This window comes from Eptatretus burgeri, chromosome 13 (assembly GCF_056783735.1).
Source record: "Eptatretus burgeri isolate ZD-2024b chromosome 13, Ebu_testis_v1, whole genome shotgun sequence".
NCBI lineage: Eukaryota > Metazoa > Chordata > Myxini > Myxiniformes > Myxinidae > Eptatretus > Eptatretus burgeri.
The window spans coordinates 66,091,829-66,117,987 of NC_140973.1; the positions used below are offsets into that span (position 1 = coordinate 66,091,829).

The window sequence follows — 26,159 nt, forward strand, 5'->3', positions numbered from 1 at the left end:
GCAGAGCCTCATTGAAAAAGCAGGCCTGATAGATGTTCTCAACAAAAGGCAAGGCTACACACTCCTGGCTCCGACCAATTCTGCATTTGGCAAGATGGACAAAGCTATCTTGGACAGGATATCGGAAGATTCAGTGTCATTAACAGGTAAAGTCATTATAGCTTGGCAATTTGTGAAATAACGATTTGAACAACAGGGAGAATTGCTTTGCAATACATGTCCCCTGCTGGTCCCAATGAATGTTCGGGAGATAAAAATGAGTTTGCTTTAATGCATGCTTGAGTCGATACCAGAACCAAAATGAAGAAGAAGAAACTCTTACCCACCGTGTTTCATTCATTTCTAGGATTTGCCTATTTTGCACTATAAACAACCCGTTTTACATACATGAAGCAAAAACATGCGTACGGCTTATGTGCACATATAATACATCTTGGATATATACCTGGGATCAATCCAATTGCTCTGTGCCATGGACAAACACCCAACCCTGAGACTTGAGGCCTGCCAATCTGTGCTGCTTCATGCAATGGTGGCGCATGATTTTAATGTGGTGGAGTCAGGCCAGCTGAACACTGACCCATGTATACTACGTATAGTAATGTGTGGTATTTTCTAACTTTTAAAAGGGCATAACTCTGTGAAAAATTGATGAAATGCCCTGAAACACAAACATGTTCTGTAACTTATCACAATGAAGCCAAGTCTCAAGTTTAAGTTGAAAATGTTAAACAGTATGGGGGGAAAAAAAGGTCGGAAAAAACACAGGTGAGACAAACAGACGGACAGACAGAGAGCAAGCCTCTCGTCCCCTGCGGTGAAACCAGTAGGGGACTAATAAATCCATGAGTGATTAAAGAAGAAGAAGAAGGAATAAGCTTTGCATTGATCAAAATAATTTTTAAAAAGCATGGACAAGTACTAGCCTCAGTGGTGTAATAGAATCTGCTGTTGGCTTGGTGGTTAGGGTGGCGGCTTGGGATCCTAACGTCCTGAGTTCAAGCCCTGGTGGCCGCTGAATTAATGCACCAGGCGGTTGACTCAGCCTGTCATCCTTCCGAGGTCGGTGAAATGAGTACCAGTGTGTACTGGTAGAGGGGCACTGCATCAGCGACACAGTCGTGCTTCCAAGAAATGATAGCTACCCCAGCAGCCAAGCTGCAATACACAAGAAGAAGAAGAAGAAGAAGAAGAAGTGCTGTGCTGGTTAGAGTGTTTCCTCTCGTCTGGGAGGACATGGTGGTTTGAACCCTGACTGAGTCATACAAAATATTAAAAAAAAAGGGTATGTGTTGCTTCCTTGCTTGATGCTCAGCTTTTAAAAATGACAGAGCATGGACCAGAGGTTGGTAAAAAAAAAAAAATCACAGGCTTTGATCGGTTTCATAGCCTCCTCCGAGCTGTCAAAGTTCCTTTTTAAAGGAACCCATAGTATTATATTATGTCAGTAGAAGTTTGTACAATTATGTGTATTAAAATAAACACAGATATTAAATAATTAGTTGATGGAGAGCGACGGGTGTCGAGAGAAGATGCTCAAGATAGAGGGTTGTGGAGAGGTAAAACTTGTGCCCCACAAGGTGAGATTGATTGGGGCCACGAAGTAGTAGCCGTAGTAGTACTAGTGGTAGCAGGCAGTAGTAGTTGGATTAAATGTATAATTTATTGCATAAAAGTCAATTTCTGAGTTATTAACTTTATCTTTTATCCGTTAGCAAAGGGCAATTTCTCATCAAAAGCCCCTAATTCCACAATAGTTGTCAAGCTGTGCCATAAGCTGTGACGTCACAAGGGAAAGGGTGTTCCATGGTATTTATCCAAGAAAGTAATGAGATTGGGGCTTGTTAAAAATGATTACAAGCAGGCCACTCCAAATTCTGTCACACATTATTGTGATAGCTAAAGGCAATAAAAGGTCTTTTGCCTGAGTTAAGCATAATAATTACTTAAATGGTCTCAGGTCAAAGGTATAAAGCTCTTGGAAGAGCCGCAACACGTACACACACACACACACACACACACACACACACACACACACACACACACACACACACACACACACACACACACGAGATAGCACCGGAATTGACCTCAGACAAACACAGCCAATGACCTTAGGACCTACTCACATTCTGTGCAGAAAAACAGACAAACAAACTGATCCAAATGCAATACCTTCTTCTCTGGTGAGGGTAATAATATGAGTTCCCTTCCAAGGAAGTTAGATGCAGGAGGAGGCCATTATGCCCATCAAAGCCCATGCTATTATTGCCAACATAGAGTTGTTTGTCCGTTCTCTATCCTTTTTAATGCTGAGCATCAGGCAAGGAAGCAGCACGTACCATTTTTAAAGACTTTGGTATGACTTGGGCAGGGTTTGAATCACTGACCTGCTGACTCAGAGTAGACACTCTAACCATTACACCACCAAAGCTGGTGAATTTTTGTTTTGCACCAAAATTAAATATGGGAAAGTGTCGTAATGAACAAATAAGTGCCTTGGACGTTTGTTGTTTGGAAAATTTATTAGAATTCCCAGCACTTCCAAGAGTCCCCGTTCTTCCCTATATAAGGGAGTCCCTTCGCATTCCAGTGACATACCACGATGGCATCTCCCAAAAAGGTAAAATGGAAAGATTGTACATTTCACCTAACAGTTTGCATTTCACTGGTTGTTTTGCTGAAATTCGTTCTATTTAGGACTAGGTGGCCCATGTGTAAAAGGCTTGGACCAATCTTGTCTGTACATTGGCCTTGGGCCAAGGCTAGCCATGATGCTCTATGAGCTGCTGAGCTCATACTAAAAATGGTGATGATGATTATGATGATCGCCTGTGGTGGTCATCACCATTAATCTAAGGCCTTTATATAAGAAAGTTCTTCAGAATAAATAAGGAATCTTTGGGGAGGCCTATACAGGATTTGATTGCTCCATTTTCAAATTCACCAGGAGTCATAGCATCCGAATTACAAGAACTAAAGGTCACAAGGTGAAGGTTCATCAGTCATTATTCAAAATGCTATTGCTGTATGACCTTGAAGAAGGTTGCATGTCGAGAGAATCTTGGGGTAGACAAAAGAGGCAGAATTATCTTGGAGCGCTGGCTCCTTATATCTTGTCATAACCACTTTTCCACCTCTCATCCCCCCCCCCCCCGAACCACCAATTCTTATCCCACAGCCCTCATCAAGCATCACATGATCCCATCAGAGATGTGTTCTCCTGCCATCATTGGCACCAACAACCTGGAGACCGTGGAGGGCTCAGCTATGCGACTCGGTTGTGAAGGTGACAGTGTGACTGTAAATGGTGAACCAGTCATGGAGCAAACAGATACTGTGGCAACCAATGGTGTCTTACACACCATCAACCGGGTGATCATCCCAGACTCTGGTGAGAATGCTTTTGCGAAGTCCTTGTCAAAACAACTAAAAGTAATCTTCAGTCTGCATGTACACACAGATTAGAAAATGCAGAATCACACTTTTCAATTACAGTCTTGTTCTTCCTTGTCTTTTTGTTTCAATGTTGAGCAATCAGACATCACAATGGAATTTTCTTCAGACATTCCACTCTGCTATTTCAATGCTGCACATATGAACCTGCAGTGGGGACGTTTATTTAATTATCCATGTATTATATAATGTTGTCAACTTTCTTCAACTTATTGACCTCACCTTTCTGATATTTTCTGATGAAGACTTTGTGAGCTGTTAATCTACATGAGTGGAGTGTTCAACGAGTATCATGTGAGCATGTGTGGAAATACACTCGTATTTAAACTATATATACATACAGTAGCCTGCAAACGTAAACGCATCCCTCCAAAGTTTTCACATTTTGATGCCACCTTTGGTTATATGGTCATTGATTATATGGTGACCATATAATCTCTGTCTTTTGACATGAGTGGCCAGGCCAATGCCTCCTGGTCGGAGGTGACACTTTTGTGTGCACAGGACACAGGACAGATGTCCATTGGAGATTGGAGGAGCACTCGTCACATTCCACACATGTTGATTTCTCTGCTGATCACACGTGCCTTCTGGTTTCTTCGTTTACATTAGCAGGAATGATTGTCTGAGTGGCAGGCAGACTGTTGTTCTTTGCAGATTATGTGGTTTTACAATGCGAGACATGATCTGCGGCGATGCTCACCATAACAATCAGATGTGTGTCTGATGTATAAACGACAAATGTGGTCATCATTGGTCAGATATTTATTGGTATGCCATCCTGATGAGGGCAAATAAGCCTGAAATCCGGATCCATGGCTACGTTTGATGTGTAACTGATGATGACCATATAATCTTTGTTTCTTTGACAGTCGCCCGGCTGAAGCCTCTGTGTTGGAAGGGATGCTTTTGTGTGGATTGTGTGCAATGGGGATCAGAGGAGTGCTCATCACACTCTTCATGTTTTGATTTTCCTGCTGGTCACATCATGTGCCTTCTGATTCATTGGTTTGCATTAGCAGGAACAAGTGTCTGGGTGGCAGACGGATGGTTGTTCTGTGCGGATTATGCGGTTTTACTGTGGGAGACATAATCCGTGGCGATGCTCACCATAACAGTCAGGAGGTGCATCTGATATCTCTGATATATATATATATATATATATATATATATATATATATATATATATATATATATATATATATATATATATATATATATATATATATATATATATATATATATATATATATATATATATATATATATATATGTATATGTATATATATGTATATGTATATATATATATATATATATATATGTATATATATATATATGTATATATATATATGTATATATATATATATATATATATATATATGTATATGTATATATATATATATATATATATATATATATATGTATATGTATATATATATATATATATATATATATATATATATATATATATATATATATATATATATATATATATATATGTATATATATATATATATATATATATATATATATATATATATATATATATATATATATATATATATATATATATATATATATATATATATATATATATATATATATATATATATATATATATATATATATATATATATATATATATATATATATATATATATATATGTATATGTATATATATATATATATATATATATATATATATATATATATATATATATATATATATATATATATATATATGTATATGTATATATATATATATATATGTATATGTATATATATGTATATATGTATATATATATATATATATATATATATATATATATATATATATATATATATATATATATATATATATATATTGTTGCGGATTCGCGCCCGCCGGCGTGCGAACGGCCACGTAACTCGAATCGCGGTACGTCGCCCACTGGACGGACAATCCAGTCGTGACCCTCTCGGACTAACGCCGGGAACCAGTCACGGGTGGACCTTTCGGTCTCACCGCGATCGAGCCAATCGGCCCCCGCGTGGGATAGGGTTGCTCGCCAAATTCGACCTACCTAAGTACCCACACGGAGGGTAGACCGGGCGATCGCACCTCGCCGCAGGTCGACTTCGGACACGGGCCACTTAAGCGACCCGTTCCGTACTATCGGGATAACCGAGCGGTGTTATTCGTCGGCCTCGACGGTTCGATTAATTATCGGGCGTCTTAGCCCACGACCAACCCTTTACGTGAAGCAAGATGGGGATTCAATGAAAGAAATGACGAAGCGAAGCGGGAAAACAGTCCAACAATAAGCACATTTATTTCGCGATGAACGGAAAGCACACATATACAATTCCACCAAAAGCACATGTAAAAGAAGAAGACAAAAAGCAAATGCAACAATGCAGATCTATCCGACTACCGGGCACTCGGCAACACTTATACAATTTTACTTCACAGACGGCGCCGACAACACATATTCCCAAAGCAAAAGAAAAGAGAACCACCCTCCAGGATGAGGGGGGTAGGCGGGCCTGGGGCCGAGACCGTGTCGGGCCTACCCGTCTGATGATGAGACGTGAAGTGGCGGTGGTGCCTCAACTCCGCGGGCCTCGCGGACAGTGTCTGGTAGGGGGTGGGAAGGGGGCCCCCTTTTGTCGCACTATCTCAGCGCGGGGGGAAACAGGAGGGGGTTGCTGATGCTCGGGGAAAGGAGGATTCCACAAAATCTCGGGTCCCGCGACGCGCGTCTCCACCACGACCTCGGTCGCGCCGCCGGCCTCTCCCTCCGCAGTTCCCCGAATCCGACGCGAGCACCCCCTCGTCCGCCTTCGCCGCCGCCGCCTCTCCACAGCTCCGTCCTCTTCACTCCGACTCTGCGAACTCCCAACTGCGAACTGCCAACTGCGAACTGCTTCTTCCAACTGCGAACTGCGAACTCTTCCTCCTGCGAACTCCCTACTGCGAACTGCTCCTCCAACTCAACTCTTCCTCCGCTTCCAACTCAACTGCTCCGACGAACGCAGTCGTTTTTATAAGCCCCGTGGCTTCGCTCTTTCATCTTTGACCCTCTGCCTCCGACCTTTCACCTCGCTCCCCATTGGCCCGAGGAAAAGTGGGCGTGAATGCTTTTTGATCCATGAATTTGCATATAGCGACCGCCCTCCAACGCCCTGGAGGCGGGGCCAAATCGCCCCTCGCTCACCGATTGGACGGAACAAAAGTGGGCGTGAGTCGTTTTTGATCCGTTTTTCTTCGGAAAGTCCGCGATGCTTTTGAACACGCTGCTCGGTGCGCGCCCTACACGAGTCCAGCATCGGTGCCCACAAGTGGCGCGAGAATGGTGGGGGATGCGATGGTGGCGAGTTGTGACGGTAAAGATCGTGGCGGTTGTGGTGAAGCGGCGTTGTGGTTGGTGGTTGTTGTGTGATGGCTGTTGAGACGTGGTTGGTGGTGGTTATGTGATGGCTGTTGAGACGTGGTTGGTGGTGGTAATAATGGCGGCTGGTCCAAAATAAAGATAGTAAAAGAAAAACGGCTATCCTGAAGAGTCGCAGCCCTCATGAATGACATTTATTCCCTCAAGACAACGGGTTTGGGCCGAACTACACATATACTTACCGAGATATCTCACCTAAGGGACCTGAATGGTGGTTTGCGAATTTGGTCAACCACAACAATATATATATATATATATATATATATATATATATATATATATATATATATATATATATATATATATATATCTCTCTCTCTCTCTCTCTCTCTCTCTCTCTCTCTCTCTCTCTCTCTCTCTCTCTCTCTCTCTCTCTCTCTCTCTCTCTCTCTCTCTCTCTCACTCACTCACTCACTCACTCACTCACTCACTCACTCACTCACTCACTCGTTTATCTTGTCTGTGTATGTCAATTGCCTACAGGTCACCTTTTTACTCTGATCTTCAGGAAACATAACCATCTGGTAGAGGGAGTCACAAGCTCGAACACGATTGCTTTGAGAGCATAGGTCAAAATGTTAAGGTCATAAATCATCAATTTTCATCTGATTTACTTCATATATACTCGAATTTTTAAAGTAATTCATCACCATTTAGAGAGAGGGCCAAAAACAATGTATAGCTTCATATGTCAAAACGTTTCAGATGAATTCGGACAAAACTTGGTGGACAAGTGTTGGTTGGTGTGTGACAAGGCCAAATTGATGAGATTTTGGTGATGATCTGGACACTCAAATTTCTTCCCTGATTCTTCACCATTGAGCGATAGGACCAAAAACGACGTACAGCATGTTATTTCAAAAAGTTGTGAACAAGTTATAACAAAACTTGGTGGATGAGTTGGGTATGTATCCTGGCGTTGGCTTACCGGTTAGGGTGGTGACTTGGGATCCTGGTGTTGGCTTACCGGTTAGGGTGGTGACTTGGGTTCCTGGCGTTGGCTTAGCGGTTAGGGTGGTGGCTTGGGATCCTGGCGTTGGCTTAGCAGTTAGGGTGGTGGCTTGGGATCCTGGCGTTGGCTTTGCGATTAGGGTGGTGGCTTGGGATCCTGGCGTTGGCTTTGCAGTTAGGGTGGTGGCTTGGGATCCTGGCGTTGGCTTAGCAGTTAGGGTGGTGACTTGGGATCCTGGCGTTGGCTTACCGGTTAGGGTGGTGACTTGGGATCCTGGCGTTGGCTTACCAGTTAGGGTGGTGACTTGGGATCCTGGCATTGACTTAGCGGTTAGGGTGGTGGCTTGGGATCCTGGCGTTGGCTTAGCGGTTAGGGTGGTGGCTTGGGATCCTGGTGTTGGCTTTGCAGTTAGGGTGGTGGCTTGGGATCCTGGCGTTGGCTTAGCAGTTAGGGTGGTGACTTGGGATCCTGGCGTTGGCTTACCGGTTCGGGTGGTGACTTGGGATCCTGGCGTTGGCTTACCGGTTAGGGTGGTGACTTGGGATCCTGGCGTTGGCTTACCGGTTAGGGTGGTGACTTGAGATCCTTGCATTGGCTTACCGGTTAGGGTGGTGACTTGGGATCCTGGTGTTGGCTTATCGGTTAGGGTGGTGACTTGGGATCCTGGCGTTGGCTTAGCGGTTAGGGTGGTGACTTGGGATCCTGGCATTGGCTTACCGGTTAGGGTGGTGACTTGGGATCCTGGCGTTGGCTTATCGGTTAGGGTGGTGACTTGGGATCCTGGCGTTGGCTTAGCGGTTAGGGTGATGGCTTGGGGTCCTAGGGTCCTGAGTTTGAGCCCTGTTCGCTACTGAACTAACATCAGGGGGTTGACTCAACCTGTCATTCTTCCAAGGTCGGCAAATTGAGCACCAGTGTACTCGTAATAGGGTCACCGCATCAGTGACGTAGCTGCGCCCTGAACCAATGATGCAACCAACAGCCAAAAAGGCTGTAAGGCTGCACACGAAGGGAAGGGAAGTTGGGTATGTAACAAGAACAAACTGATTTGATTTTGATTCTGGTCTGATGCAGATCCGGTCTATCAGTGGGATACAAAACGTAAACCGTTCAGCCTGGTGGAAGTATTTGCTCTACCAAGTGCCGTTCTAGTTTATTGTTGTGGACAATTGAATATCAAAAGATATACAAACAGGTTGGCATGTCTAGGACTAGTATGCGCATCTCGTTTTGAAAATCATTTGAATAGCAAATGTGAGTAAATGGCAAAGAATCCGTATAATTATGCCTTTTGTCTCCAAATTCTACTACAAAACTAATACTCCAAATTTAATGGTCTTATTTATTCTCATGTTCTTGTGAGATCAGCTCAGGAACGTTTTTGGCCCACGTCTTTCACGTATGGGCTGGTCAGGCCTGATGTTCAACTGAAGGTAACTTGTAGAAGAATTAGTAACATGTTTAGGATGCCAGTGGTAACTCACCTACTCTTCATAAAAGACACCGTGGGATCTTTAAGGCAGACCAACAACCAGTCCTTGCAGATAGGTCCTCTAATTTAATGTCCATCCGGTGGATCGCGCACACGCATCGTTTCCTCACCCTGCATGTGACACCAGGATGACAGTTTATACCTGGGTCAGGATTCGAACCCAGGCGAGACAGCTCAAAGTCGAGTATGCATACCTGTCCAGTGGTCTATCCTCTAAATGGTGTGCTCTATTATCTGTAATCAACCCTTTAAATCCTGAGCATCAAGTGAGAAAGCAGCATGTGTCACATTGAGGTTATTTCTTCAAAATAAGCTCTTAAAGTGGGTCCCAGTGAGTGTCAGGCTGTCCGTACATGCATCCGTTAACATTTCACTAAAACATCTTCTCCTCACAAACTACCTGACCAATATGGACCAAATTTGGTACAATGCATCAGGAGAGCAAGATCTCATGGGGTTCTGCTCCCCATACAGATACGTCCCCAAATCAAGAGAGTAAAAGGGGGAGGGGGTTGCCCCAAATATTCGTATTTTATTCAAAAATCTTCTCAAAAACCGACAACCAGATCCAGACCAAAATGGCCATGCGGCATTGTGACCATGGCCTAACTTTAGGTTGTGCTCCCCATGGCCGTGTCTCCCCTCGAAAGGGGACTACACTGTCCATCCTCTAATCGCTCATTTACATATATGTTTTTTGTGTACCATGTTGAGGCTTGTGTGAGAGCTAATATACAGAAAGCTATAATAAGGCAGGAGACAAAAGGGGTGGGAGAGGGAAGCACAAAATAGTGAGCAACAGAGACAATAGGAGGGAGGTCTGTGGAAGGGAGAGCGATGGGGTGGGGTACAAGAGGTAAAGAAGATAGTACTTCAGGGACTTTCAGGAAGGAAAACAGGGAATTTGAAGGAGGTGGGCTTGGGGTGGGTTAACAGAGGTAGTAAAGATCAAGATTTTTGATGGTGGAAGATGTGAGATGGTGGTGAACAGCTGTTTTAATAACCTGGAGGGAGGAGTTGGATTAAAGAGAGTGTGGGAGTTTGTTCCAGAGGTGGGAAAAAAGAGGAATGAAAGAGTGAAGGTGAGCAGTGATTCTTGATTTTGGTCGTTTTACCAGAAAGGGGCTGCTGGTGGATCTTGAGCACCCTGAGGAAATATAGGGGGGACAGATCACATCCAGAGCAGGAGAGGGGGGCAAGGCCAGAGAGGAGACCGTCGAAGACAGAAAGACCACTGACCTGCCTCCGGTGAGAGTGAGAGACCCAAAGACTCAGCTTCATCGTGGGAGATAGAGATACCAATGATCCTAAAAGCCTTGGTTTCCACATCGTGAAGTCGAACCTGGTGTGAGGCAGGAGCACCACCCCAGAGGGGGGAGCAGTACTCCATCAGACTGCGGATGAAAGCTTTATAAGTGATTAGAAGCTCAAGTGTGCCAAGGAAGGACTTTGCATGACGTAGGATGCCCAGGAGGCGGCGGGCTTGGAGGCGAGCTTAGAGATGTGGCTTTCCCAGGAATGATTGTGGCAGATAGTGAGAAGGAGATGTGGCTTTCCCAAAAGTTTGGATGAAAGGATTTCTTCAAGGGATTGTTGTGTAAGTAGATGAGGGGGAAGGGGGTTCCAGATGGTCCTTTCAGAGAGACATGGTGAGGGTGTGAGATTTGTCAGAATTGAAAGACATGTTCCAAGTATTTGACCAACTTGTCATTTTATCCAGGTCTGCAGGGAGGAAAGAGACTTCTGCCTGCTGATCAGAGGGATGAGAGATGGTGCGGCAGATGTTGGAGTCATCAGCAAAAGGAGAAAGAGGATTTTTCAGAGTCAGAGACATCATTGATGAAAACCAGAAAAATAACACGGCCCAGAACGCTGCCTTGAGGAGCTCCAGCTTGGACAGGAAGAGGGGATGAAAGAACTCCATTTAGGGCCATACGCTGGCTGCGACAGGAGAGGAAGTCTGTGAGCCATGAGTGGAGATGGCCTTTGGATACCATAGGAAGAGAGTTTGGTGAGCAAGGCAGGGTGCCAGACCGTGTCAAAAGCTCAAGATATGTCTCGGGATATGGCTCTGATCTCATGTTTGGCATCGAGGACCTCCATCCATTGTTGGGAGAGCAGAAGCAGCATGTCCAGGGTAACGTGACCTGGCCTGAATCCAAATGTATGGTCAGAAATCAAGCCATTGGAGAAGAGGAAGGATTTAATGTCAGAAGCGATAATGGATTCCATGACCTTGCTGATGATTGGGAGAAGGCTGATTGGTCTGTAGTTGCAGGGATCAGTTTTTGCACCTTTTTAATGCAGATTTCATATTCACTAAAACATACTTTCCTCACAAACTGCCTGAGTGATATGGACCAAATTTGGTACGATGCATCAGAACATAAGGTCTCATCAGGTTGTGCTCCCTATCTGGATCCACCCCAATAAGAGGCTAAAAAGTGGGTTTCACCTCAAATTCAGGTAATATGTTTTAAAATCTTCTCAGAAACCGACAGTCAGATCCAGACCAAACTCTTCATGAAACATAAGGACCATGCCGTTAACTTAAGTTGTGCTCCCCATGACCGTACGACTTCAGGAAGTGGGGGGGGCATGCCCCCTTCCCATAATCCTCATTTTCACCCCGCCTATTGTGGGGAAATAACCGTCAGTCCCCGACGGGGTTATTTGTTAAAGTCTTTGGTATGACTCAGACGGGCTCAGAATATAACTGCGGACTTCCGAGAATCAGAGCAGATGCTCCAACCATTATATCACCAAGTCTAGTAATTTAATTGTAAGAAAATTAAGGATTCAAAATATAAAAGAAACATTCCTTTAACGTGGGGTTTATCTTCGCTGATTTCATGTCAAGTCCAGGATTTTTCTCATAATCACTTGAACGTTTTCACCCTTCCCCCCCCGATACCAGTTTTCATTTGCATCCCATTTAATTCTCACACAATTTCAAGCAGATGTGGCTGTTAAACTGTGATCTCTCTATCGAGTGCGGCCTGTGGCTGCTGGTTGCATCATTGGTTGGGACGCGGCTATGCTGCTGATGCAGTGTCCTCCTTACCAGTACACTGGTACTCATTTTGCCGACCTCGGAAGGATGACAGGCTGAGTCAACCTCCTGGTGTATATTAATTCAGCGGCCAACGGGACTTGAACTCAGGACCTTAAGATCCCAAGCCGCCACCCTAACCACTAAGCCAACACCAGGCTTAACTGTGATCATCTTCCCAGAATCAGAGCCTACTCTGTTGCCTTTTGCTCTGTTTTGATGAACTTCCTCCTCCTCCTACGTCAATGCAGCTGCAGTACTTTATTATCTCAATAGAGTTGTACATATTGAAATTATTTTATCATTATGAGATGCTTTTGTGCAAGCAGAGTACTGTAATTTCATATATACTGAAACGCAAAAGAAACTTACCACCTTTTAAACCATCAAATATCAACAATAACACTGCGTGTAGTAAATGTGTGAACTTATTTGTGAACAACCGTGTCCTCACTGTCAGACAAAACGGTCATGGATGGTCACTTGAACCTTCAATGGTTACTTCATAGCACAGCTGTTGAACAGCCATTTTGACTGTCAGTGATTAGCCAAGGGGTAGAGGATGATTTTAATGAGCTGCACGTGATGTCTTGATATTGGCTTTAAAAAGGCCAGTGCAAAATGGGCATTTCAATCAACATGCCACGATGGTCAAGGGATCAACGGCAGTGTGCCTTTGGCATACTGCAAGGCGGATTGAGCTACCGTGAGGTGGCACGTCGCCTTGGCTGTTCACACCAGACAATATCGGCCCTGGTGGACAGAGACACCCTCCACAACTCTGCAGATGACAGACCTCGATCAGGGAGGCCAAGAGTCACCACTGCAAGGCAGCACAGGCAGATGGTCCTAAGTCAGATGGCTTCAGACATTGAGGACTGAGTGGGACAGAATCCAGCAGCAATCCATCCAAAGACTGGTAGGCAGTATGCGCCGACGATGCACTGCCTGTATCCAAAACAATGGTGACCACACACGCTATTGAAAAGGGACTGACATTGCATCCTGTGCTGTTCTGTACTGTAGAACAAACTTATGAGATGGTGTATCTTGGTCAAAAACTTGACATGTCATCTACAAAATGCCAATGTTTCAATTAGCAATTGTTGGTTTGTTTTATTTTGAACTGTTACAATTTTATTACATTTCAAACAAGTGGTAAGTTTCTTTTGCGTTTCAGTATATTTACCATCAATGGTTATAAATACAATTGATAATTCTGTTTGGTCAAAGAGGTGATCAAAACACACCATTCCAGAGTTGAGGTTCTTGAGCAACCTTTTCATTTTAGTTGAGTATCCAATCAAGCAACTTAAAGGTGGTGGATTATGAATCTATTGTCACCACGATGGGTCTGCCTAAACGTCACCCGTCGTGCCAGGAGCTTTTGCTTCTCCTGAAGATCACCGAGCTTACCAAATTCACACTGCGTTCACTTAACTGTTCTCTCCATTTACAAAACCCCAAACATCGTTCCAATCTGAGGATGAACGTGGCAGCACAACGTGCGGTAAGCAAAAGGTTTCAGAATGGCTCTTATAGTTGAAATGGTGGGCATATTTCAATAAACGGAGATAAGAGGCAGATAAGACGCAATATATATATATATATATATATATATATATATATATATATATATATATATATATATATATATATATATATATATATATATATATATATATATATATATATATATATATATAGCGACCAGGGTTGTGTCAGGAAGGGCATCCAGCGTAAGACATGTGCCAAATCACTATGCGGATCACACGGATGATCCGCTGTGGCAACCCCTAACGGGAGCAGCCGAAAGAAGAAGATATATATATGTGTATATATATATATATATATATATATATATATATATATATATATATATATACATATATATATATATATATATATATATATATATATATATCTGAGTTTGTGTCTGTCGGTCAAAAGCTTCGCCCATTCAACAAGCCACACCTTCCCCTCTCTCCCGCAGCGTCACAATTAGCCAAACAAAGCCTTTCCCTCCAGCCACCCAGAAATCGCTGCCATCTTTTTCGCTCCACATAGCTATGAGGGTTCATAAGCCTCTGGTCTTTGCCAGACTTTTCAAGGCTTATAAACAATCTGATGGACATGGAATTGACATATTATGTGAAGTAAATAAACATTCGAGGCGATGAGAATCGGTTTGGTCGTGAAATGCCTGCGTAAGTAATTAATATTCGTGAGGCTGGGGAAATTCTCGAGAGATATTTATGATGTACATGTACACTTTTAAATAACTTGTATACACGTATGCTTTAAGTTATATGAAATGTACACATCCACTTTCGTGCAATCATCACCTCTGGGTTTATGTACATTTAAAAAACTAAACCAACTCATTGAAAACTCTACAAGGTATGTTTTCATTACAACAAAAATAGTCATGATTAACATTTGAAGTCTTTCGTCGAAAACCCCATTTTTCAGTGTTTTGTATGTACTGTATGCTGTCAACATGCAGTACTGTACAGGGTGTTTCAAAAAGATTGATTCAACTTTGACTTCCTGCCATTTTTTTGTTTTTTGACCTATACTGTTTTCCTTTTCAAGATTTGGTGGTGTTGTCATGGTATTTGTTCCCTGGGATCTCGATCTCTGTGGCTCAACTATGCCATGGACAGTGAAGCAGAAGACAAAAGTGGTGGCGGCTCTGTGGTATGAGACAAAATCATATGTAGACACCCGCTGGAGGTTCTGCCAGGAATACGACATCAGAACACGTGATGGACCCACAAATTGTGCCATTCAATGTATTGTCAAACATTTTGAGCATAAGTACACAACCAGAGCAAGGGCAACAGTGACAGACCAGCATCAGTAACCAAGAGCCGAGCCAGCATCGACGCCGTGCAGGATTCTGCAGTGGACAATCCCAAGAAGTCCCACCGCCAGCTCTCCCGGGAGCTAGGCATCAAACCAACTTCAGTCTGGCGTATCCTCACTGAGGAACTGAAGCTTTTCCCACACATCATCTCGATTAGGCATAAACGGAGTCAAGATGACATGAGAAGGAGACTTGATATGTGCAATTGGCTCAGTGACGGGATGGAGCGGAACCCAAACTGGATCAGCCTGATCTGCTTCAGTGATGAAACCCATTTCCACTTGAACGGTGACATGAACAACCACAACAACATTTTCTGGCAGGTGTCTCCATATGATTTTGTCTCATACCACAGAGCCACCACCACTTTTGTCTTCTGCTTCACTGTCAATGGCATAGTTGAGCCACAGAGATCGAGATCCCAGGGAACAAATACCATGACAACACCACCAAATCCTGAAAAGGAAAAATAGTACAGGTCAAAAAACAAAAAAATGGCAGGAAGTCAAAGTTGTATCAACCTTTTTGAAACACCCTGTATGTCTCGGGGAGTGTTCAGTTACCAAGCAGCTAGCTAGTGATTGCGAAGTCAGCCGTTCCTTATCAATGGTTTTGAATGGAGTGCTTGCTTGTGTGCTTAAGCCACTTGGTGAGTGCTCTACAAGAAACTTGGTAACTGAACAAACCCCAGAATAATTACATGGTGACAAGGATAAATATCTCTTCCATGACTCATTTCGGCGATATCGATGAATCGATTAATTCGTTACTCAGGGAACAGACTTCAACACAACACATGGAAAGTTAGAGACGATGAGGCAAGTTTGAGATTGGTAGGAATCGAAAGCAGGTTTTATTTTAATTATTTATTTTTCCAAAACATGGTTAAAAACTCTGAAAAATCCTTTGTAGAGGAGGCAGGGGAAGGATGGAGGGAGGAGAGGGGAAGGGGTGGGGTGGGAAGAAGCAGGGGAATGGGTGGTGTGGGGTGGGAGGAGGGAGGGAAGGGGGGTGGGAGAAGGGACCTGCGTAACGCCAGGTACCCCTGCGAGTAATAAATAAACAGGACCCGGTTACTTGTGCCTTTGAGACCAGGCACTCAAAGGACAAATGAGTAAGGAGGCACACACACACACTTATGTACAGTGAAAATAATTAACCTACTATGATGCCAAATACTGGGACTCGCTCAACAAAGATGGATGAGTAAGGGCTTGGGGAAGGCATGAGCTGGTTTTTGGTCTGGTATGGCCCATGCAGGCTGGTGTTGCACAGGGCTGATGAGGTACAGGGCTGGTGTGGTCCAGGGCGAGGTGTGACACAGGGCTGGAGGATAGTGATGAGGAGAGGTATGGCAATGAAGAGAGGGATGCTGCCTCTTGGAAGGTCCGGACCCAACTCCAACTGCCATGCTCAGAACGGCTATGGCCCTTGTAAACGTTTGGGACCGCCTTCATGCATGGCAGGGCAGGTCCCTATCATTGGCCTCCCGTAGCTGTGGGCGTGCCATCTTCAAGACCGTCCTGCCCCAATAAAAAGTCTTGCATCCACTCTCCAAGGCTTTGAAGCTGACCTGGCCACCATGGCTTGTGGTGCACTGGCAAAACAGTCTGTAATGTTGCCTTTAAGTGCAGGAAGCACTCACTATCTTTGTGTCCCTTTTTTAAAATGCCCAAGTCCTTAACCGGCCTCGCTCAAAAACAGAAGGTTTTGCACAACAAGCTTACTCTATACTGTCATAAAGGTAACACTCACTGCCTCCTCATTGCACATTTTATAAGATGACTTACTCTGACATTTTCACTGTTACAAGAGAAATCTAATGTATGCAGACACTTTGTGGTCTAATGTATGTAATGGTCCATTCTATTCTTACCACAATCAAACTATGGCAACCGCCCCCCACCCCACCACCCTCCATGTAACATGAAAGTTTCTAGCATTTTAATTGATTATCCAATCAAGCAATTAAAAAATGGTGGATTATCAATTTTGTTGTTTGCAATGTGAGAGAAATACAAGAGGATGCTAGTTTTTTTTGCAAAAGATTAAAGAACAAAGCTTCCTCCAACAATAACAACAAAAATAAAATACTGATATATCACCACATGTTCTTGAGGTGATTTAAAAACCTTGTCCTGTGATATCTTCTGACATCATATCTCCCAACAGCTAAAACTGTCCTCGAGCTGGCAGAGACACCCCACCTCAAGACGTTTACATCCATGTTCAAGAAGATGAATTTACAAGCATCCTTCAAGCCAAAAACATCATACACTTTACTTGCACCGGTCAACGAGGCCTTTGAAGGTACAAGTAGAGTTTGTGCTGGTCCTTTTGTCATTTATGAACCAATTTATACAAGTGCACAATGCACAATGGTTTATTTTAATGGATAGCATATCATGAATCAAACAAAGATTGGGCCACAGTAGGAGGAGATATTGTGAATGTACGTACTCTGTGCAGAGCATTGGTGCTGCCAAAGCAGTCCTAGGCTATTGGGCACAATCCTGGACGGGTCGCCACTCTGACAGAGGATACCATCAAGCTGGCACTCATTTTGCCGACCTTAGAAAGATGACAGGTGGAGTCAACCCCACCTGGTATTAATTCAACAGCAAGTGGGATTTGAACTCAGGATCCTCAGATCCCAAGCCTATCACCCTCACCATTAAGCCAACACCAGGCATGCATATATGTGTGTATGTATATGTGTATATTTTGTGTGTGTATGTGTGTATATGTGTGTGTGTGTGTGTGTGTGTGTGTGTGTGTGTGTGTGTGTGTGTGTGTGTGTGTGTGTGTGCACGTGTGTGTGTATATGTGTGTGTGTATATATATATATATATATATATATATATATATATATATATATATATATATATATATATATATATATATATATATATATATATATATATATATATATATATATACACGTGTGTACACAAGCACACAACCGAGCACACAACACACAACCGAGCACACAACCGTTGTTGTTGTGTTGTTCCGAGCACACAACCGAACATTTTGTAGGCCCGATCCACACTCAGGTACTTCAGACAAACCTCGTCCAATTTCTGGCAACCGTCGGATCTTTTGTCCATTGGTGTAGCATGAAACCGTCTCATTTTGTATCACTGCAACCACCAAGGACGTACCAACTCAGCATATTTGTGGAAAAATCTAAATTATTCACCGTTTGAGTTATATCGTACCGCGATGTAACCCATACACAGTACGGATCTGGCGGTCGACTTCCAGGTGTAACATCACGGCAAGGCATGAAGAAGAAGGTTTTGACTTTTAATCGCAAAATTATCTCCTTTATAAATCGGAAATCAGAAAAAGACATCATATCTCTTTTGTAGGGTATCAAGGGATAGATTAGCATCGAGGTGGCTTGAGTGTTTGGGTTCCCCTTTAACAGTAAACTGAAAAAGAGGAAACCTGAAGTTGTTGAGGCATTATATGCTTATCACATCCCCCACAGACTAACGGGCACGAGCCGAGATCTACTGCAATCTATATACCGCAGAAATGATAATAACATGACCCTTGCTGCCACTCCTGCAGGGAGGTGGTGTACTAGTCAAATTGAAGATGTTCAATTCCCAGCAAAATTGGTTATGTCTACTATCCGGTGCTTTGTCAGCAGGGGGCACTGCATCATGGAGCGTAATGTTCTCAGACGTGTTGTTAAGCCAGTTGTTCTGTCTGCAAGAACTTGCTTGTAAACATATTAAATACTTTTTCTAAACAATAGTTCTGAAATCCTGCCACTCCATCAAATCCATTATTTTACTTTATGGCCGCGTGTAAGTTTGATTATGGATCTCTTTTGGCCTCGTGCATAAATGAATAGCATGTCACGGTTGGCTTTTCATTTCCAAGCCCCCCTGCCAATGAAATGGAAGATTTAAATACCCTTTTCCACCTGCTTGTTAATCCCAGACACAGCAGCTTATGAGTTTCTGTGAAAGGCATTGAATCAGTAAAAGTAATCCACTTTGCCATGGCAAGCCCCAAATGTCCAATATACTTGTACCCCATATATAAATATCACCGTAACGCCCACTTTAAATGGGCGTTCAGCAAAAAGCCAGGACGCAAGCTGGAAACTATGCAAACTGAGTCGTCCTTGAATGAAGTTGACACTCAAATTAGAGAAGTCAGTCTGACACTGTTACGACTGTCCTTTCAGTATAAGTGAGCATATTATGTGCTGTCCTTTGTTCTTTCCTCAGGGGAACAATTTATTTTAGAAATATGGTTTTGATGGTGAGGTGGGGGGGGGATTAGTTTTCTAGATCCCAGTTTTAAGAATAAGACTTAAACCAAATAGCACATCCGAGGGTTACTGGGCTTGGCAAGAACAATATTTTTTTAGTAACACATGCAGAACATATCATGATTCATAATTCGTCTTCTTGGCTCCTTTCGGTTTCTGCTAGATGCAATCATATAGAGACGTTTGGCGACACAGGACGTTTGCGAAGTGAAGTGTTAAAGCCAGCTGTCCCATGTGCAATCATGTACAGGTAGCAGATCCAATTATTGGTATCTGCATTTGTATGAATAGACCTTTTGGCCTAATCCGTGACCACACATACCTTCACAACGGATCGAATGGGTGATACGTGTGAACTAATGCGCACGTCTCAAAGTACATGGTGCTGATAGTTCTCTCGAAGTTGAGCATTCAAAATATCATTCAAGGAGACTGAGAATTAGAAGCTAATATTACGAATTACCAATTATCGTGAGACGACAGGCCGGATGGACCACGAACACTCACAACATTCAACATGGCGCTTGCAAATATCCTCTATTCGACATACAGTAGATGTTGTGTCAGGTAAGTCAGGGTAAATGATGAATGGTACGGTAAAATGTGCATCAACATTACATGTGCAAACCGGTTCAGTTGCAGTTTGAGAAAAAACACAGAACTGGCCAATGCAACGTCAGCTGCGACACTCACTGCGAACCACAACATCAGTCAGTCCACATAACTTGAGAAGCCTTTGTTGGCAGAATCGTCCGTCCGCTGCTTGAGGGAGGGTATCAATCGATGGATGCGTTTCTGACTTCCTGGTTGTAATTTCTGTGGTGGGTTGAGGGAGATGCATTGAGCTCAAAAATTAATGAAGATTGTTCTAATAAAGTTAATCAATAGCTCAGCAATTAAAATGTCACTTTTTCGACAATTCTTAACCAGGCTTAGTCACGGCATTGGCAGAAACTCAGAGCCATCTGGAACCCCTCAAACCGGACTAGCTTTGCCCTGAGCACAAGGCCTCACTGGCAAATCCAAAATGGAAGGCTTGCACTCCCAGAAGGCATTTGTGGAAACAATGTTGGAATGTGCTTTGTAGTTATCCAGTACAATTTAATTCTGCCGTGCTGAAGCTTTACGACCTTTTGATTTTTATGAGGCAGCAGCAGTTACAATTTGAAGGCCATTTTGCTATTCAATCCACATTTAAAATCTGTTTTGCATTTGGAGCAATGCAACATGTGCCTCTCTAATTATCACCCAGAAATGGTCTGCAGATTCTACACGTCATAAAGAGGCCAAAGCACCGTAAATGACTGCAAACTCATTGTGGGCCAAAGTTTCACAGACTGTTTTCGTTTTTCAACTTGAAATGGCATTGCTGTTTTGGGAGTCTACAGGTTGAACGATGTGGTGCCGCTGGACCAAACGTTCGATGTGTCGACCAGAATGTACAGAATGCAACAATTGGCTGCACAATCCCATGATTCATAATTTCTGGTAAAGGGGTATGAGCCTCAAGCCTCACTTATTTAAACCTTACCCTGTAAACTGCACATTTTTATAATCGGGGGGGGGGGGGGTGGGAGGAAGTCGATACTTATTTACTTGAACATTCCGTTGTGGTGAGGTGTCCTGCAGGTGAAGCACGTCATCCTTTTGGAGCTGTTAAGCTGCTGTCCCGTTTCATGATAATATTATACACAAGAGAAGTGCCCTGGGAGGTGTTTGCTGTCCTGACAAGATTATTGTTTCTTTGCATGGATCAATTATATTTATGGAATTATATAACGATTAACAAATTTTCAAGTTGAAATTGTATCGCTGTTTTTTGGGGGTCTACGAGCTGGACGATGCGGTGCCACTGCACCAAAAGTTCGATGTGCAGACCAGAATGCACAGAATGCAACAATTGGCTGCACAATCCCATGATTCAATCGTGCATTTCTTTTAAAAATGGTATTTTAAGGTTTATTGAGCTGCAACCAACCTGCAAGCTTTAAAATGCATCCCTTTTGATTGAATACCTGCTTAAAAATCAACAATTATAATATGGTGCTTAAAACTGATAACATAGTAAAATGATCTGCCCATTTCGGATCACATTAAATCCAACCAATGGACTCATCAATAACCCCGAATCCTGACCTGCGGAAAAGATAATCCTAAACCTGATGACAGTAATCAAATAACTGACCAAATACAGCACTGGAGTCAACAGGAGGAACCCGGATGGGATTCGGGTTTCGGCTGCTACTCCTCTACCCTCGAACACGTCCAGGCGCAGCCAAGTGAACCCGACAAAAACGATTTGCAAGATTCACCCCTCCATCGATAATTCCTTATTCACTGGGCACATGTGGTGCAAAACCCCCCTTCATGATTTACACAATTGTGAATTTCAAAACAATTCGTATTCATGGTATAATCACGCCTCTTATAAATGTTTTCAAGTGTTTGTGCGTTTAGTTGTTCCTCTTTCACAGCGGAAGCGGAGCACATCGAGGCCCTAAATTTTGATTGTAGGCATTTCAGAATCTGCAAGGTTTTAAGCTACCACACATTGGCCTTGAAGTCAGTTGTTTTTTTTGTTTTTTGAGGCCAAAAGCCACCATAAAGTGTATGTTGGGATGTGGGGTCAGCCAGTGCTGCTGCTGGCCTGCAGCAAAAGGTAACCATCATGAGGCCAATAACACCATGAGCTTTTCACCATCCAACACATCCCGAAACCCCCGCTGAGAAAAGCTCACCCAGATGGATATCCCCTCTGGCAGACAAATATTTTGGGGTCATTTAATTGTCAAAACTGTCAAATGATCGTAAACATTGACGATGAAAATCGTAAACATTGACTTGATGAAAGAATGCACGTCGTACATGTCTAATGTTGAGATTGTTAACAGTTACATGTGTGTTGTGTTTGTTACTTGAGGTTACAATGGCTGAACACCGACATACAATTGGGATCAGTCATATTTTAAAGAGAAAACAATGATAATTTTGTCATGAGATGAAAGTGCTGAGATTCAATGTTTCAGGAATGATGTTGCCTTTATCAAGGGACAGTGGAAGCAATATGCATAAGGAATAGCAATAGCTCCAAAGGGGTTGGGAGCGTGATGATAAGGACATGAGTCCATTCCTCACTGTCCATTGTCTTTGTTTACCTCTCCTATCATTCATCATCATCGTGTACCATGCTCCATAGTCTATACAGAGCGTCGGTTCTGCGGGAGCAGTTTCTTGACTAAGGTTGCAATCCTGGATGGGTCGCCACTCCGAAACAAGATACTTGGATGAGGGTACAGGAATTTGCAATTAGTTTGGGGTGCCGGGGATTACTCGCCAACTCTATCGGTATGATGCATTATGGGATCATTAACATGAGAAACACTGGGGTGACAGTTCAGAGATGTGCTGAGATTCAAACCGAGGCTAGATAGCTCAGAGGGAAGTGTGAACTCCTTCGAGTCCAAGGGTATACCTCTGGCTATGCATTCGACTCCACAACTACCTAATGTCTATCTGCATGGCATACTGTCCACCTAATAATGGCACCTTCACCTCTCTCTCTCTCTCTCTCTCTCTCTCTCTCTCTCTCTCTCTCTGTCTCTCTCTCTCTCTCTCTCTCTCTCTCTCTCTCTCTCTCTCTCTCTCTCTCTCTCTCTCTCTCTCTCTCTCTCTCTCTCTCTCTCTCTCTCTCTCTCTCTCTCTCTCTCTCTCTCTCTCTCTCTCTCTCTCTCTCTCTCTCTCTCTCTCTCTCTCTCTCTCTCTCTCTGTCTCTCTCTCAGTCTCTCTCTCAGTCTCTCTCTCTCTCTCTCTCTCTCTCTCTCTCTCTCTCTCTCTCTCTCCCTCTCTCTCTCTCTCTCTCTCTCTCTCTCTCTCTCCATAGATCAACTGCAGTAACCAGCTGTTATAACTCCCTCTTCCTCCTCTGTGGTAGCTTAAACTGCCACTATACTGTTTGGCCGAGGGTTGACTTTGAAACCCAGGGAACAGCAAGACAGAACAGCCTCTGGAAGTTGGTTCCATAATCGGGAGAAGTAAGGAATAAAAGAGTTGAGATGTAAAGTCAACCTAGGTTTTGTATATTTAACTAGGAAGGAGTTACTGGAAGAACGTGTGCATCCTGGAGTTGATGGGGAAGGGGGATTGGAGGACAGAGCGGAGAGGGAGCAAGGAGCGATTTTAGATTGGAAGCTGTTGATTAAAATCTGCTATGACCAACCAACTTATTTTTCTTTCCAGATACCACTGTAACGGATATGTCGGAGGACACTACAAAGCTCCTGAAAAACCATGTGGTGCTGAAGCAGTACTTTCTGCACCAACTTCACCATGGGCAAGTCCTGAAGACTATTGGCGGAAAAAACTTGCGTGTCTTTATCTACTCAAAGGTAATTACTATTTATGTATATACTAGTACGTGCCCGTACGTGAGTGGCCCTCCGTGCAAAAATTTTTTTAAAAACTTTCAAACCGCGAGCCAGAAACAAACACACAGGCCATTCCATCGCTCTCGCGTGCCCGTATGTGCGTGCCCGTAAGTGCAAATCCCCCCCCCCCAAAAAAAAACAACAAAAAAAACTTTCAAACAACTACACAGGCCGTTCCTTCACTCTCGTAAATGACGACTGGATCGGGGCATTGTGTTTATCGATAAATGCGCATTAGAAATCGAGAAATTATTCGAATACATTAAGTCATTACTATCCAGAGGTAGTGCGTGCCTGTACAGAATGTTCACATGCATTCCATGAATTATCGCTTGTATTGAAGTAACAACTGTGATACTTACACACACAGAGTTAATTAAAATCAAGTTTACCTCCCTGTCTTTGCTTGCCATGACATTCGCTGCCATTGACCATTGCCACTCCTACGCCACAGTAACTAAGGCACCGATCCCCATCGTGACCGGCACGGCACGTGACGTCATTTTCATCCGGCCGCGCACCGGCCTCCGCAGCCACGCCTACGCAGCAACATGTCCTTTCATTGGTTGGTAAATAAATGGCCAGAACTTGGGAAGCACTTGTCCGATTAATATCAAACCTTGAAAAGGCACATCCTCAGGGCCCCAGCAATATACTTGGCAAGTTTAAATTAGATTGGACCAGTGGTTGTCGAGAAACAGCGGTCACATACACACACACACACACACACACACACACACACACACACACACACACACACACACACACACACACTGCTGGAACTATAGATAGATAAATAAACCCCTGTTAAATGTACCAGCTCGTTTTCTGTGCTTTCCTTCATTGGTTGAGCAAGGTGCGTATTGAGAAATAGTAAAGCCGTTCATGCCGTAAATTGTTAATTTGGTGTGGCGCGGCTTTGGTAACTTCCGCTCGGTTACTCCAGATCCGAGTTGGTGATAGCAACTCAGTTCGGACAAAGTTGGCCGAGGGTGTGGTTTCCCCGGTAGTTGGACGGCATGAGTACTTAGGTAAATTGGAATTAGACAAGTGGACCCTACCTCACGCCATCAAAATAGTGGCGACCACGGTCCTCTAAGTGACCCATGACCTTTCAGAGTTGTCCGAGAGTCATGACCTAAATTCTGGGTGTTCGGTGGGAGACGACTCTACTGCTCCTCCTGGTGGTCATTTATCGCCACCGAACCCCGGCCCACAACAATATATCATGGTAATTTACGTGGGACAATTCCAATTGCACTGGGCCATGGACTGACCTGACCCCTCAAGGACTGACCCCAGACTGACCTCTGCTGCTGACCTTTGCCTCTGTTTTATCTCAGAACCAGCTCACTGCACCTGTACCAGTCACTCAGCATGAGCAGAGATACAATTTCCGGCATTACCTCCCGTTATTTTCTTCTACCCCAGCTTATGGTTTACTATTCTCAGCCTGAAGGGGTTGTGAGACTATTGCAATGCCAGTGTCTGTCTTGGTGTCTGTGTGTGTGTGCACGTCTCGATATTTTCACTTAAAAAAAAAAAAATTCTCTGTAACCGCTTCTCCGATCGATGCGAAACTTTAAACAGGCAGGAACTCCCCATGGGCACTATTTTATTGCGAACTGTCATAGGTCACATGGTGTGGCAGCCATATTGGAATAAAGGAAACAAAATTGGACGCCTTTTCCGAAACCATTCAACGAAAAAAGTTTAACTCGACATGTGTCATAAACTCCCCATGGGGTAAATAGGGCACGTACTGTGCCCGTCATCGGTGAATTCGTATTCCAGCCGTAATTGGTTGAATTGAAATCCTTATATGAAAAATCTGATACTTCATATATCCAACATACGACCTGACGTGAGAGAAGAATAAAATGTATGACGTCATCAGTCATGTGGTGTGGTGGACGTATTGGATTGAAAATAAAAATGTCAAAAAAAAATCTTCGCCAGAACGGCTTAACAGATCGACGCAAAACTTCATACAAATGATCGACTAGACATGGGGCATATAGTTAAAAACAAAATTTCCATATTCACTTTCAATGATGCAACTTAGCGTAAATGTGCACAAAAGTTGTCGCTGAATATCCTAATAATCAATACTTCTCCGGATAATGGCAATGTATGTGACATCATAATAGTGTGCATGGATGATACGGGCCCATCATAGTCGCGTGTTC

At 43.4% G+C, this 26,159-nt stretch overlaps 1 protein-coding gene and 1 long non-coding RNA gene across 2 annotated transcripts in view; one reads left to right on the forward strand and one right to left on the reverse strand.

The window, feature by feature from the left end:
• LOC147014681 (transforming growth factor-beta-induced protein ig-h3-like) overlaps nucleotides 1-26,159 on the forward strand; it is a 90,875-nt gene that overhangs the window by 57,710 nt on the left and 7,006 nt on the right. Inside the window, exons 7-10 of the mRNA XM_085850669.1 lie at nucleotides 5-146; nucleotides 3,182-3,394; nucleotides 17,425-17,562; nucleotides 23,783-23,931. Coding sequence (XP_085706795.1) covers nucleotides 5-146; nucleotides 3,182-3,394; nucleotides 17,425-17,562; nucleotides 23,783-23,931 — 642 coding nt within the window. The remainder of the gene's footprint in view (nucleotides 1-4; nucleotides 147-3,181; nucleotides 3,395-17,424; nucleotides 17,563-23,782; nucleotides 23,932-26,159) is intronic.
• LOC147014682 (uncharacterized) overlaps nucleotides 1-26,159 on the reverse strand; it is a 49,069-nt gene that overhangs the window by 7,766 nt on the left and 15,144 nt on the right. Inside the window, exon 2 of the long non-coding RNA XR_015050413.1 lies at nucleotides 20,240-20,362. This is a non-coding gene — a long non-coding RNA (uncharacterized LOC147014682). The remainder of the gene's footprint in view (nucleotides 1-20,239; nucleotides 20,363-26,159) is intronic.